This window comes from Mirounga leonina, unplaced genomic scaffold (assembly GCF_011800145.1).
Source record: "Mirounga leonina isolate KUSES-001 unplaced genomic scaffold, KU_Mleo_1.0 Mir_454, whole genome shotgun sequence".
NCBI classification, from domain to species: domain Eukaryota; kingdom Metazoa; phylum Chordata; class Mammalia; order Carnivora; family Phocidae; genus Mirounga; species Mirounga leonina.
The window spans coordinates 10,126,816-10,141,767 of NW_023270763.1; the positions used below are offsets into that span (position 1 = coordinate 10,126,816).

Sequence of the window (14,952 nt, forward strand, 5' to 3'; positions counted from 1 at the left end):
CCCTACTTTGCACCTCCCGTGTTCTTCCACTCCCCATTCTCCACACTGAAGCCAGATAACCCTTAAAAATACAGCTTTGGGATTTTTAACACTGGGGAATTTTGAGCCTACACATAAGTAGGGAAGAAGGTATGATGAACCCTCATCATTGGCCCATCAGCGGGCTTTAGTGATTATCAACTCATGGCCGATCTTGTTCCAGCTCTCCCCCCCACCACCCACAGCCCCCTCTCCGTGTTACTGTAAAGCAGACCGCTGACCAAATGTCTTAAAGAGGCAAACCAGCCCCTGCCGCTTCCCTGCTCACACATCTGGCACCACGACCCCAGGTAAAGGTAGGCTCTTCCAGAGTGGCCCAGAGGAGCCCCTTGGGGACCCCGCCCTGTGCACTCATGTTCCTGGACGCCCCAAGCTCTGTCTGCCTCTGAACTTCTCCGTGTGCTGAGTCCTGCTTCTCCTTCGGGCCTCACCTTCCGCAATATTTCTCAGAGAGGCCACCTCTGCCTCTTCGATATTACGTCCATCCCCTGCACCCCTCACCTGAGCCCTGTTCCCAGCTCCAACCACAACCTGAAATCCTCTATTGTTTGCGTCCCTCCCCGCAATGTACACCCCTGGGGGGCGGGGACCCTGTCTGTCTCATCCACCTTTGTGTCCCCACTGCCAGAAACAGGGCAGGATCACGGGGAAGGTGCTTCTCCCAGGGTGGGAATCCCAGGTCACAGGCTGGAGACAGGTTTTCTGATTCTCGAACGGATGTTTGCCACGTTGCACCGTGAAAATGTGTGTGCCTCTCCCATCCGAGTGGGGGCTCGACCTTACTGGGATTTGGCTGTTGTTGATTAATCAATCATCCAGGGCTTACGTGTTATGATTTTGTTAATTAAATAGTACCCATTGGGTCACTTGATTACTTGCATGGGAGGACCCGTGGTAACAGGGAGTGCCAGGCTTGTGAACTCAGAAGCAGCTCTCTGTTGATCTGTGCGCTGTGAGGACTAAAGAGAGGTCAAGAGCAGTGACGCATGCCTCTGACCTCCAGGAGCCCCTAGTGCAGGTGGGGAATCTCCCCCACATAACAATTCCAGCCATCAGTTACCCAAGGGGTATCCCAGGGCAGTGTCTCTGCTCTTCCCCGGCGTGTGGACACATTGTCTGCGAGGAGAGGCTGAGCGGCAGGTGCGGGGTGTAGGCAAGGCTTGGCTGAGCTCCCAGATTTGAGCTGCGGCAGGGAAGTGGGGGTTCCCTGCTTTAGGAGCCTCCTTCGATGATACATGTTGCTGCTGGAAGTCTGTGGCTGCCCTCCTCGGCCATGGAGATGGAGAGACTGCCGAGACACCCTCTGTGCGGGGGTTGGGTTGTAAAGTTAGCTCACAAGACAAAAGTTGCATCCACCCTTACACGGCCTCCAGCACCTTGACCATGGGCGTGGGTTGATGAACGTCAACTCCCGGGAGCTTGAGCGTGAGAAGCAGGAACGTGGTGGCCCCAGTCCTCACATCCCCATCGGGCTGTTGCTCACTTCGGCACAGGATCCTGCACACTGCAGTGTCCCTGGAGCGGATGGAAGGCCCGATCATCCACCCCACCCAAAACGTAGCCTTCGAGGCTGTTTTCCGTCCCCCCACGTTCCTGTGGTTGAATTTATCTAATTAAGCAAGCACTTGAAGCAAGTCCGCTGGATTCCCCCGTGTCCCCATGGAGACCCCAGCCTACAGACCAGGAGGCTAAAAGTTTGGAAAGGGGGTGATGCAGGGCGGTGGCAGGGGGAGTCCTTTTGGGAATACCAAGTGAAACTTGGAATTGTGAGGCTGGGGCTTTTTCTTATCCGTGGAGCCACCAGTCATCATTTATGATCATGCTCCACCTAGCGTGGGTCCTGGGCCGAGCTGCGGTACCCACCCTCTGGGAGAGGAGGGTGGGGACGAGCTCCCCGCCCGCCCCCCTGCCAGGGGCTGACTTCGAGACACCATTGTCAGCCTGTAATTTCCTGGAAGAGCCTGAGCCTGGTTGCTTGTTAGCACTGTGGCGTGCTGCCCTCTTGAGAGAGAGAGACAGAGAACCTTTTTAGTTGTTCCTTCAGGAACTCGCTTCTCCTGGAGGCTGAAGGCTGAGGAGGAACCCCTGGCTTCTCCCCACGATGAACTTGGTCTCCAGATTGCCCTTGTGTCCTGGAGCCAGCACCCTTGGCCCCTGCCACCCTTGCAGATCTGTTACGAGAAACCCAAATGCCAGGCTGGATGCCCCGAGAACGGCGGGCTTTGTTAGCGTGGGAAGCTAGAACAAAAGCGTTCTTGTGCTTTGGGGAGACCAGGCATCCTCCGCGGGGGCCCTGAGGGATGGGCACCGACACGCCGGGCTCGGGGCAGGGCAGTGGGAGTCAGAGCCTGGCCTCCACCAGGGAGGCCAGGCCAGCAGAATCACGATGGGGTAGAGATATCTTTTAAAACCTTCCCATTCAATTGGTTCCTGCACCTTCAGCTCAGGCCTGGGGGGCCAGGAGTCCTGGGTTCCTTTACTGAGCCGTCCATCCCGGGGCCTGCAGTGTGCAGGATCCTGTGCCGAAAATGAGCAACAGCCCGATGGGGAGCAGGAATAGGCGGGGGCCCCTCCCCAGGGCCGCAAGGGGTGACAGGAGGGAGCCCGCTGCCCTGTTACCACCCTCTTCAGGGTGGGGTGGCTTGGGGGGCGTTTAAACAAACCCAGATGGGGACCCGGTGGGGGGGGGGCCGCTGGAGGGCCCAGCCCGGCCCACCTCCCCAGACCTCCTCTGTCCCCGAGCCACCTCCTGTCCTTGACCTGCTCTCCTGTCTTGCTCACGGAAGTTGACGCCGCCTCTCTCTCTCTCTCTCTCTGTCTCTGTCTCTCTCTCCCTCTGGCTTCCTCTGCCCCGCACTCCTCTCCCCTGGCCCGCCTCCCCACCCGCCCCGGGTGGACCAGACCCAGACGCAGCTGGAGCACGCACGCATCGGGGAGCTGGAGCAGAGCCTGCTACTGGAGAAGGCGCAGGCCGAGCGGCTCCTCCGAGAATTAGCGGACAACAGGGTAACCCCGCCTCGGCCGCCGGCGCCTCCTTCGGCTTCTCTGTTTTATTATTTTCTGTCTTTGGCTGCTATCCTCGTTGTGTTTCGCCTTTTTTGCGCCCCTTCTAGGAGGGAAGTCGAGGTTTAGGGACGCTTCCATTCCACTGCCACGTGATGCTTGTTGGCGAGGAGGGGGTCTTCGGGACTGCACCCCAGCTCATGGTCCCACCGGCTGGGAATGTCCTGCGAGGCCCTCCCCCGCCCTCCGTCCCCATGCGCTGCCAACACAAGGCTTTGTCATGTTCAGAAATGGGGGGCCTCTTGGGAACGGTTTGCCCCTTATATATGGGCAGGCGCGGTGACAACCCATCCACACCTCCCTTCTCCCCAGGCTGGGGAAGCTGAGGAAGGCGGGAGGTCGGGGGGGGGGGGACCGCAGATCCAGGCTTCTCTAACTTAGGGGGTCTTCATTCTGGTGGCGGGAGGGGCTAGCCTGAAGGACCTGGGGCTTTGGGGGCCGTGGGGGTGTCCCTAGGGCATGAGACTCTGTGTCAGACCCAGGGGTGGGGCTGTTGAGCTACAATAGATCAGAGAAAGCTCTGCTGGGGGTGAGGTCCCGCCAAGTCCCAGGGCCAGGTTCTGGGCCGGGCTGGCCCTCCGCGCCCCCCACGCCTGCCCCGGGGCCGGCCCCCCGTGGAGGTGCACACATCCCCGCACCTGGCCCGCCCAGCCCAGCTGCAGTTCTGACCATGGAGCTCAACAGCGGGCTCGCGGTGACTGGTTCAGACCATCTGAGCAGGGTGGGGGCTGGGGCGAGCCACGGTCCGTTTCTGCAGGTCGGCCTCAGCACACGAGTGAACATGTGCATGTGTGTGCGTGTCTGGAGACCCACAGGGGTCCCTCTGCACACACTGGCCGTTGTGGGGTGACCGTGTGTGCTTGTGCGGGACGCACGCGTGTGCACGGACGCTGCTTACAGAAACTGACCCGGTCAGGGGTGACAGGCGGGAGCCCTCCGCCGTGAGGCACCTTGATCTGGGGTTCAACCTGATTATAAAGACAAAAACAGACTTACGGAACTAAGATCACCTTCAGAAACAAACTTTTTTTTTTTTTAAGTTAGGAAAAGATTTAAAACTTGTATTGTTTCCAAATACAGCCGTGGTTGTCGTGATCCAGGTGGGTTTTCGGAGGATGGAGCCTCTGATCTCAGTTATCCATCAGGAGGCGGGTCTGGGAGCATTAATTTTGTTCTGCCTTCGGCATTAAACCAGACCGTTCTCCGGCCATCCCCTCCAGACAGCCCTTCTAGTGAATCGACCCATTCCGGCTGGGGCCCCTCCCCGAGCCAGATAATGCAAAATTCCCTCCTAAAGAAAGCCAGGCCCTCAAACAGGTGGTTTCTTTTAACCACCGATTTGTCCCAAGCCACACAGGGCCGCAGGGACCATCGAGTCCCTGCATCACCAGGCTACAAGCCAGGGGAGTGTCTCGGGAGGCTGTGGCGGGCCGGGCGGCCAAGGACAGGCGGCACCTGGGTGGGGTGGGCACCCTTCCCTTCCGCGAACCGCCCCCACCACCCCCACCCCCGGCCGCGGCCCCCTGCCGGCCCGCCGGCCCGCTGACCCGCGTCGCCCTCTCTCCCCGGTAGCTGACCACGGTGGCCGAGAAGTCGCGTGTGCTGCAGCTGGAGGAGGAACTGCACCTTCGGCGTGGCGAGATCGAGGAGTTGCAGCAGTGCCTGCTGCACTCGGGCCCCCCGCCCGCCGAGCACCCCGAGGCCGCCGAGACCCTGCGGCTGCGGGAGCGGCTGCTGACGGCCAGCAAGGAGCGCCAGAGGGAGAGCGGCGCGCTGCGGGACAAGTACGAGAAGGCGCTGCGGGCCTACCAGGCGGAGGTGGAGAAGCTCCGGGCGGCCAACGAGAAGTACGCCCAGGAGGTGGTGGACCTCAAGGCCAAGGTCCAGCAGGCCACCAGCGAGAACATGGGGCTCATGGACAACTGGAAGTCCAAGCTGGACTCGCTGGCCTCGGACCACCAGAAGTCCCTGGAGGACCTCAAGGCCACCCTGAACTCGGGCCCGGGTGCCCAGCAGAAGGAGATCGGGGAGCTGAAGGCCGTGATGGAGGGCATCAAGATGGAGCACCAGCTGGAGCTGGGCAACCTGCGGGCCAAGCACGACATCGAGACCGCCATGCACGTCAAGGAGAAGGAGGGGCTGCGGCAGAAGCTGCAGGAGGCCCAGGAGGAGGTGGCCGGGCTGCGGAAGAACTGGCGGGCCCAGCTGGAGATGCAGGCCAGCCAGCACCGTCTGCAGCTGCAGGAGGCCCAGGACCAGCGCCGCGACGCCGAGCTGCGGGTGCACGAGCTGGAGAAGCTGGACGTGGAGTATCGGGGCCAAGCGCAGGCCATCGAGTTCCTCAAGGAGCAGATCTCCCTGGCTGAGAAGAAGATGCTGGACCACGAGCTGCTGCAGCGGTCGGAAGCCCAGAGCAAGCAGGAGGCCGAGAGGCTGCGGGAGAGGCTTCTGGTGGCCGAAAACAGACTGCAGGCCGTTGAGTCCCTGTGCTTGTCCCAGCACGGCAACGTAGGCGGCCACCTCTCCTGTGGGGGGGAGGGGGATGCGGGGAGGTGCGGGGACGGGCTCCCCAGTGTCGGCGGACCCCTTCGTCCCAGCCAGGCCCATGCGAGAACAGAGGGCCCTCCTCATCCCTCCATCGGTAGGGCAGGGTGGCCGTGGGACCCAAGGTGGTCAGAGCTGACCTAGCTGGGTCCCCACAACCCGGGCCTGGAGAGATGTGTCCCTCAGCACAGGGCACAGGCTTCCTCCCAATCCCCAGGCCCCCGCTTCTCCCAGACGTGTCCCACTGGGCAGGCTCCTGGACCTCCCCAGGGCGCCAGCACCAGGAGCTCCGTGGGGCTCGCGTGGCGTGGAGGGCAAGCCCTGCCTGTCCCCGGGGCGGGGGGGTCCCACACCTCCAACACAAGCGCCAACCTAGGTGACCTGAGGGCAGCCCCCTTTTGCCAGTCCTGCTGAGACTGAGCAACAACCAACGGCCAGAGTCGGCGGGTCGCCCGAGTGGGCGCTGGGAGGCTGGAGGGGCATAGTTCTAGAGCGTCTGTTGCTACAGTATCGGTTCTGGTCCAAATCTAGAAGTCCTCCAAACATCCAGCTCGGCTTTCTTCAGCTCAGCACGCTGGGGAGGCCCAGGCCTCGGGTGGTGTGGGCTGTGTCCACACCAGCCAGGAAGGGCCTTTTGAGTAGCTCTGACCACCAAACCCTTGTGCAGGGACCTACGTTGCCTTTTCTTACCTTAACCCTTGCAAGGTCGGTGTTGGCTCTGTCTCACAGATGAGCAAAGCAAGACTGAGGCAGAAACTCTCCCAGGGTTTCCTGCCCACCAGCGGGAGAGGTCAAGCCCAGCTCCACTCCTGGAGGTCCGACTGAGGGTGCCCAGGATGACAGGAGTCAAATCCTAGATGAAGGACAACGAGCAGCATGATCATTGCCTGTATACAGGCCCTGGGCCTTCCTGGGCGTCCAATTCCCCTTGAGCATTTACACTAGAATAACTTCCAGGAGTTTCAAGGACAGGTGCCTTTTTTGTAGAAGGAGCTCTGCCGGTGTCCCCCCTTGCATCCCACTGTGGCAGCCTTTCTGCCCCCTTCTCCAAGGGAGAGACCTTTTTTTTTAAAAAAAAAGATTTTATTTATTTATTTGACAGAGAGAGATGGCGAGAGAGGGAACACAAGCAGTGGGAGTGGGAGAGGGAGAAGCAGGCTCCCCGCTGAGCAGGGAGCCCAATGCGGGACTCGATCCCGGGACTCCGGGAACATGACCTGAGCCGAAGGCAGTCGCTTAACCAACTGAGCCACCCAGGCGCCCCGGGAGGAACCATTTTTAGCAAGGGCTTTCCCGGGATCCTGGGCAGAGGGGAGAGCTCGCTTGTGTGCATGCAACCCGCTTGGCTGCTCAGAGCATGGGGAGTCCCTTAGCAGAGGAGGCTTTGGACTGCTGTGGTTCTACAGGATGCCCCCCTTCCCCTCAATCACAGACCTTAGGCCAAGGAGAGGGCAGTGACCTCAGGAAGGCCCGTCTCTCAATTGCCACACACATGGAGCCTCGGTCTGGACTCACATGACTCCCGGATGCAGGGGTTTAGGTGCAGGGGCAACTGGCTGAGACTTAAAAAGGGGGCTTGGGATGTATGAACAGAAGTATGAGGGGCGGGTTGATGGAGGTGACTGCCTGCTCAGCTCTGTGCTGCCCCACAGTGTTAGACTGGCGAACTGCAGGCCCAGAGGACAGCCAGCTTGGGCAGGAGGCTGGACGCTTTTTCCAAGGAGCCGTGGGGAGCCTACTGATGTTTGCCATCCAGATTTTTTTTTTTTCTTAATTGATCTTTTCTTCTTTGGCTTCTGGGTTTATTATTAAAAAGAAGTCTTGGAGGGAGAGGAAGTAGCATTTCTTGAAGTCGCTCCGGGAACTGCCCTATGGCGGCCGATGCTTGTTTTATGGATGAGAAACCAAGGCGGGGATTTTGCCTCTGGATGATGATGGAAACAGATTTTCAGGACTAATCTCTGTGGGCGTCCCAGGGAAAGAGACATCTGTTTAATATAATAGACGTTTTCAACAAAGGAAGGGGTGGGAGGCGTTCTCGGGGTAGCTGCCCAAACAGCCTTCAGAGACACTGGGAGCAGGAAGGGGGGGAGAGGGTCCTCTGTTGTCAGGGGGGGCAGGATGGAGAGCATCTGTGCTCCTTGCCCCCGTATCGAGTCCTTGAGAGCCAGCCTGTATGGGGGTGAGGGGTGCTGGCTCGGCAGGCTGGGGCGGGGGGCAGGCGCAGGGGCCGAGCGTCCCCCTTACCAGGCTCTTCTTTCAGATGATTGAGTCCAACGACATTTCAGGGGAGAAGGTCAGGATGAAGGAGACTATAGAGGGTGAGTGGCCGCGGGGCTGGGCGGGACCCTGGGCTCTCGGGTTTATGAAGCGCCAGGCACTGGGCTAAGCCCCTTGTCACTTGCTTGGCTTTAACTTTATTTTTTAAATAGGTATAAACTTCCAGTGGGTCAAAGGGCAGCGTCCGGCAAAAGGTGCCCTGTTGCCTGAGTTCCCTCCCTAAAGGCACGGCGTTGGCCGACTTAGGGTTCCTTTCCAGAGCTGTTTATGCACAAACACCTAGGTAGCACAGTCACGCCTCCCATGCTGTTCCGCCCCTTTCTCTTCTCCATTTCACAATGCCTCTTGGAGACTGTTCCAGTCTGTTCCTTATCAGTACATTCTCTTCCACGAGCAGAATAATCCTTTATGTGGAGCTCTTGTCGTGTGTTTAGCCAGTTCCTACTGATGGATTGTGGGTTGTTTCCAGCCTTTGTCTATTACAAACACTGCCTCAGTAAATTACCTTCTCCTCTTTGGGGTTCAAACAACTTTAACTCCCACCAGCTGTGGTTGAAAGTATATTTCCCCACAAGCCTCGCCAGCAAGATATTTCATCACACTTTGTGATCTTTGCCAATCTCAGCGGTGAAAGATGTTATCTGGTGCAACTTCAACTTGCCTTTCTCTTTCTTCATGTCCAGTGTTCTACTTGCATCTTTTGCTCATTTTTTTCCTAGTAGGTTGTTGATCTTTTTGTTGGTTTTTAGAAACTCTTTATATATGACATTGCAGACATTTTCTTCCCCATTTGTGGTTTGTCTTTTGACTTTTCTTACGGTCGTGTGTGCCATGCAGATTTAAAGATTTTATTTATTTTAGAGAGAGAGAGAGAAAGAGAGCGAGTGGAGGGGCAGAGGGGGAGGGAAAGGGACAAGCAGACTCTGCGCTCAGCAGGTAGCCTGACGCAGGGCTCAATCTCACGACCTGGAGATCATGCCTGAGCCGAAAATCAAGAGTCAGACACTTAACCGACTGAGCCACCCAGGCACCCCTGCCATGTAGATTTTTATTTTTATTTTTTATTTTTTTTAAGATTTTATTCATTGAGGGGCGCCTGGGTGGCTCAGTCGGTTGAGCATCTGCCTTCGGCTCAGGTCATGATCCCAGGGTCCTGGGATCGAGCCCCCCATCGGGCTCTCCCTGCTCGGTGGGAGGCCTGCTTCTCCCTCTGCCTCACTCCCCTTGCTTGTGCTCTCGCTTTCTCTCTGTCAAATAAATAAATAAAATCTTAAAAAAACATTTTTTATTCATTGAGAGAAAGAGAGCACAAGGAGCGGGAGGGGCAGAGGGGCTGAGCAGGGAGCCCGATGCAGGACTCAATCCCAGGACCCCAGGATCATGACCTGAGCCGAAGGCAGACGCTTAACCGACTGAGCCACCAGGTGCCCCTAAGCTTTATTTATATTTTAATCACTGCAGGACTAGTCCTTCCTGCTCTGCGTTTTCAAAATTCTTTTGACTCTTTTTTTTTTTAATTGATGCAACATTAACATAAAATTAACTGTTTTAAAGTGAATAATTCGGGGCGGGGGGCATTTAGTATGTTCATCGTGTTCTGCCACCACGACCTCTGTCTAGTTCCAGAACATGTTCATCTCCCCCATGCCCATTGTCAGTCCCTCCCCTGGCCGGCTCCCCTCCCCCCAGCCGCTGACAAGCACTGGTCTGCTTTCTGTGTATGGATTTGCCCATTTTGGCCACTTAAATCAAATGGCATCATACCATAGGTGGCCTTTCACGTCTGGCCTCTTTTACTTAGCATACTATACGCGAGGTTCGCTCACGTAGCGCGTATCGCTGCTCTGTTCCTGTTTACGGCCAAGTAATATTCCATCACATGCCCACATTTTATTCTTCCGCCACCTATTGATGGATAGCTGGTCTGTTTCCACCTTTCGGCTATTGTGAGTGGTGGTGCTATAAACATGCACGAGGAGGCACATCTCCAGTCCCTGTTGCAGTTCTCGGGGGTGTGCCCGTATGTTCTGTGTTTAACTCCCTGAAGAAGCATTTGCCAGACTCTCTCGGCTAGTCTTGCTTATTTTCCAAGTGATTTTAGAATCAGCTAAGGTAGTTCCGTAAGAGTGAAAATCTTGTTGGTATTTTTATGGGTATCATGTGTACGTTTATGAAGTAACTTATGGAAACAATGTGTTTCTAGCACTTTCCGCAGATTATCCTTTTTAGGACTGTTCTGAGGCTCTTGAACACAAACACACACAGCTGTGTGACATGAGCACCATTATTATCCCCATTTTTCATGCAGGTAAACTGAGACTCCAAGAGTTAAATGGCCCGAGACCACGTGGTGTTGGAGTCTCTTCTTCAGAGTGGGTCACCCAGTGGTGTGGGGAAGGATTTGGACCCTGGAGGCCAGTGTGGCCTCGTTTTGGGCTTCCTGTGGGAGGGCCACACCCTCACCCGCTGCTCCTGGAACATTATGGCCCCTTGTCTCTCCATTTTCCCTTAGGCCTGCAGGACAAGCTGAACAAGAGGGACAAAGAGGTGACAGCCTTGATGTCCCAGACCGAGATGCTCAGGGCCCAAGTAAGTGGTAAGTCTCCCGCCCGCAGGGCAGATGCGGGGGGCTTTCATGGGGGCCTCGAGCTAGCTAGGGGGGCATGGACTGGGTTGGCTCCTGGGTCCACGTGCCCTCTCCCACTCTACCTCGAGAGGGTGACGTGGGCCAGTCCACCTGCATGGACTTCCACCTCAGCATCGGAGAGTGGGAGAGTGTGGCCCCCACATCTTCTGTAAGATGATCGAGGACCCCAGCTGCCTTCTTCCCCCAGAGCCAATTCTATGTTCTCTGTGTTCTGAAGTTCCATCAGCTTTCTCTCTCGTCTTGACTTCTTTTTAAACATATTTATTTATTTATTTATTTGAGAGAGAGAGAGAGAGAGAGAACACAAGCAGGGGGGAGCAGCAGAGGGAGAAGGAAAAGCAGGCTCCCCGCTGAACAGGGAACCCGACATGGGGCTCGATCCCAGGAGCCACCCAGGCGCCCCATCTCTCGCCTGGACTTTTTCATAGGTCACACAGATAGAGTGTATGTGCCCCCGGCTCCTTTCTAGATGAAATACCAGGCTTTCAGACTTGGGGGGCGGGGAGGATGCTGGCCACAGCAGGGAGCAAGACACAGGGGACACAAGGACAGGAGGAGCCTGGGGAGAGGCACGGGTCTGGAATTTGTGATTCTGGGAACTGGTCCTACTTCTTGTCTACCCCCACTTCTGTCTAGTTCCCATCATGTTCACGTGGCCTCATTGGTCCCCGCAAAGGGCAGTTGACCTCAGACCTCTCCAAAGCTAAGGTGAAGATTTAGCTTTCCCTTGCCCAGGACACTGTCAACACCCGGGGCCTGTCTCGGGAAGGGTGGCCTGCTTCCCCCACCCCGACACCAAAGGGCCTGTGTTGATGTGCTTGGGGATGTGGCCTGCTCTGTGTAGCTGTTCTCTTGGCCCTTTGCTGCCTGGCTCTGCAGGACAAGAGAGACCAGTCAGTGGGGTGTGTCACCGTGGTCCCCTGAGAAAACCAGCTCCCTGCCCGGGCCTTGGCTCCCCCCTAGCGGGGACAGATTCCCATGGGGGGCCTGACCCTCTCTCTCTGCTTTCCCTGCCGGCTGACCCTCAGCACTGGAGACAAAGTGCAAGACGGGAGAAAAGAAGGTGGATGCCCTCCAGAAGGAGAAGCGGCGCTTGGAGGCAGAGCTGGAAGCCATGTCCCGAAAGACCCACGACGCCTCAGGCCAGCTGGTCCTCATCAGCCAGGAGCTGCTCCGGAAGGAGCGGTGAGTCAGCCGCGGGCGGTGTGGCCGACCCGCCTGGCCCTGACCCTGACCCTGCTCACCTGACATTAGCCAGTCCGCTCCGGAGGCAGGGCAGGGGTGGGGCGGGCGAGACAAGTGCCTGGCATCGCCAAGATGGCCATACTCTGCTCAGATGAAGCCTCAGAATCCTTCTCAACACAGATCTCCAAGCGGAGCTTATAGGCAAGACTAGTGGTTCTCAAACTTCTTGGTCTCAGGGATCCCTTTAAACTCTCAACAGTGATGGAGGATTCCCAGAGAGCTTTTGTTTATTTATTCTATATTTACCATATTAGCAATTAAAACAGAAATGTAAAAATCTTTCTTAATCCACTTAAAAATTATAACAAGCCAGTTGCATCTCACATAAATAACACACTTTTGATAAAAAGTAACCGTTTTCCAAAACAAAAACTGTTTCATGAAAAGAGTGGCATTGTGTTACATTTTTGCAAGTTTCTTGAATCTCAGGCTTCATAGAAGACAGCAGGATGCTCCTATCTTCCTCTGCATTCGGTCTTTGCATTTGTTGTTTTGAAGTATATTACGAAAATCTGGCCTTACGTAGATAAGTAGTTGGAAAAGAGAGGAGTATTTTTTTTTTTTAAAGATTTTATTTGACAGAGAGAGACAGCGAGAGAGGGAACACAAGCAGGGGGAGTGGGAGAGTGAGAAGTAGGCTTCCTGCAGAGCAGGAAGCCCTATGTGGGGCTCGATCCCAGGACCCCGGGATCATGACCCGAGCTGAAGGCAGACGCTTAACGACGGAGCCACCCAGGCGCCCCAAGAGAGGAGTATTTTAATATCCTTTTCAGACTATTATTTTATTTTATTTATTTATTTATTTTTAAAGATTTTATTTATTTATTTGAGAGAGAGAGAATGAGAGACAGAGAGCACGAGAGGGAGGAGGGTCAGAGGGAGAAGCAGACTCCCTGCCGAGCAGGGAGCCCGATGCGGGACTCAATCCAGGGACTCCAGGATCATGACCTGAGCCAAAGGCAGTCGCTTAACCAACTGAGCCACCCAGGCACCCTATTATTTTATTTTTTTTAAGATTTTATTTATTTATTAGAGAGAGAGAGAGAGAGAGAGAGAAACAGCATGAGAGGGGAGAGGGTCAGAGGGAGAAGCAGGCTCCCCGCTGAGCCGGGAGCCCGATATGGGACTCGATCCCAGGACTCCGGGACCATGACCTGAGCCGAAGGCAGTCGCTTAATCAACTGAGCCACCCAGGCGCCCCTTTTCAGACTATTATTAATATGCATGTGGCGGCGCCTGGCCAGCTCAGTCGGGAGAGCTTGCGACTCTTGATCTCAGGGTCGTAGGTTCAAGCCCCACATTGGGTGTGGAGGTTACTTAAAAATAAAATCTTTTAGGGGTGCCTGGGTGGCTCAGTTGGTTAAGCGACTGCCTTCGGCTCAGGTCATGATCCTGGAGTCCCAGGATCGAGTCCTGCATCGGGCTCCCTGCTCGGCAGGGAGTCTGCTTCTCCCTCTGACCCTCCTCCCTCTCATGCTCTCTGTCTCTCATTCTCTTTCTCTCAAATAAATAAATAAAATCTTTAAAAAATAAATAAATAAATAAATAATAAATAAAATCTTTTAAAAATTAAAAAATTAAAAATAGAATGTCTTGCCACAGGAGCGCTCTTGGATGAATGTTTTGTTTTATTTAATTTTTCATTATACAGATGTTCTGTTCTTTTTTTAAAACTTGAAGAACATTCTAGAAAAGGCCCAGTCCTCTTGATCATCCCATCCCCAAATCCTGGCCCCTCCTGCGCTGTCACCGAATGGTTTCATGCCCCATGTTTCCACTGTGGCCCCTCCTGGCATGGGTGCCGTCTTCATAGCCAGTGCCCCCCCTTAGCGAGGCCAGCCCGTACGCGTCTGGCAAATCTCTGGAATGTAGGAGCAGAGGGCCAGGGCTGACTAGTTTTTCTCTGCCCCCCACCGACCCCCTGCCAGGAGCCTGAACGAACTTCGAGTGTTGCTGCTGGAGGCCAATCGCCACTCACCGGGGCCCGAGAGGGACCTGAGTCGCGAGGTCCACAAGGCTGAGTGGCGGATCAAGGAGCAGAAACTCAAAGATGATATCCGGGGCCTGCGAGAAAAGCTGACCGGGCTGGTGCGTGGGCAAGGGGTAGCCTGGGGATGGGGGGGATGCCAGGGTGAGCGGAGGCTGGCGAACTCCTGGAACCAACCCCCCGAGACAGCCAAGTCACGGGGAGGGTTCAAGAGGCCCTAGAATCATGGGCAGGGTCAGTGACATAGCTGGTGGGGGGGCCACAGGCGACCCCTTTGTAGACATCCTGGCTGGCCGTGTGGCAGTCTGGGTGACAGAGTGCAAAGAAAGACTTCTGAAGACCCTGAGCTGTCCAGAGGGATGGGGACCTGCGGGGTGGTGAGCTCCCCATCCAGGGAAGTGATTACTTCCAGAAACCAGCTCCTTCCTCAGGGTTTTGCCGCGGGGATTCACGCATCCGTCTCAGGAAGGAGATGGGACCTAACAGAGCTCTTTCTAGCCCTGAGCTTCTGGGAGCTGAGACTCCTCTATTAGGAACAGGAGACTGCCTGAGCTGAGTCCCCGGATGTGGGGGTTGGAGTAGCCGGGCCATGCTGGGAACACAGGACAGAATTGTCCCCACCCATCCCCCTGTGGTCAGCATTCAGGACAAGCCTGTCGGCCAGCTACAGGGCCCAGTCAGTTTGGACAGGGTTTGGACAAGACAGGTTCTGGGAAGACAGGCCTGTTGCCGTGGGAACCTGCTCCGGAGCCCCTCACTGCCCTCCCACTTAGCTGCGTGGGTTCAGCCCGGGAGGAGATGGAAGGGAGGCCTCACGGGCAGGAGGGAGGGACAGGACCCACCCGCAGCTGGGGGGCCGGCGAAGTCAAGGGGCCAGGGGGTCACTTGCTACACACCTTTCCAATCCTGACAGGCCTAGCCAGCAGGCCAGATTCCAGGGCCCTTTGCTGTCCTCATGGCTCTGGGTCCGGGCATAACTCAGGAGAAGACAAGGCCCTGGGGCCCGTGGGGACTTCAAAGTTTTGATTCTCTGAGGCTTTCCCGGAGCCTCGTGGAGGAGGACAGTCCTGTTCTGGCTCATCTCCACAGGGCAGAGGCTGCTTGAGTTTGTTTGGGAAATTTGCCCAAGGTAGCCTCTCCCGTGGCC

The 14,952-nt window shown here is 56.2% G+C and overlaps 1 protein-coding gene across 7 annotated transcripts in view; it reads left to right on the plus strand.

The window, feature by feature from the left end:
• The window catches only part of CLIP2 (CAP-Gly domain containing linker protein 2), a 73,075-nt gene that overhangs the window by 52,892 nt on the left and 5,231 nt on the right, over positions 1-14,952 (plus strand). For 6 of the 7 annotated variants that reach the window (XM_034988677.1, XM_034988682.1, XM_034988676.1 and 3 more), the window contains 6 exons: positions 2,941-3,045; positions 4,675-5,610; positions 7,910-7,967; positions 10,439-10,522; positions 11,602-11,758; positions 13,747-13,906. In XM_034988677.1, the coding sequence (XP_034844568.1) occupies positions 2,941-3,045; positions 4,675-5,610; positions 7,910-7,967; positions 10,439-10,522; positions 11,602-11,758; positions 13,747-13,906 (1,500 nt within the window). The remainder of the gene's footprint in view (positions 1-2,940; positions 3,046-4,674; positions 5,611-7,909; positions 7,968-10,438; positions 10,523-11,601; positions 11,759-13,746; positions 13,907-14,952) is intronic. The other variant, XM_034988681.1, reaches the window with a different exon arrangement.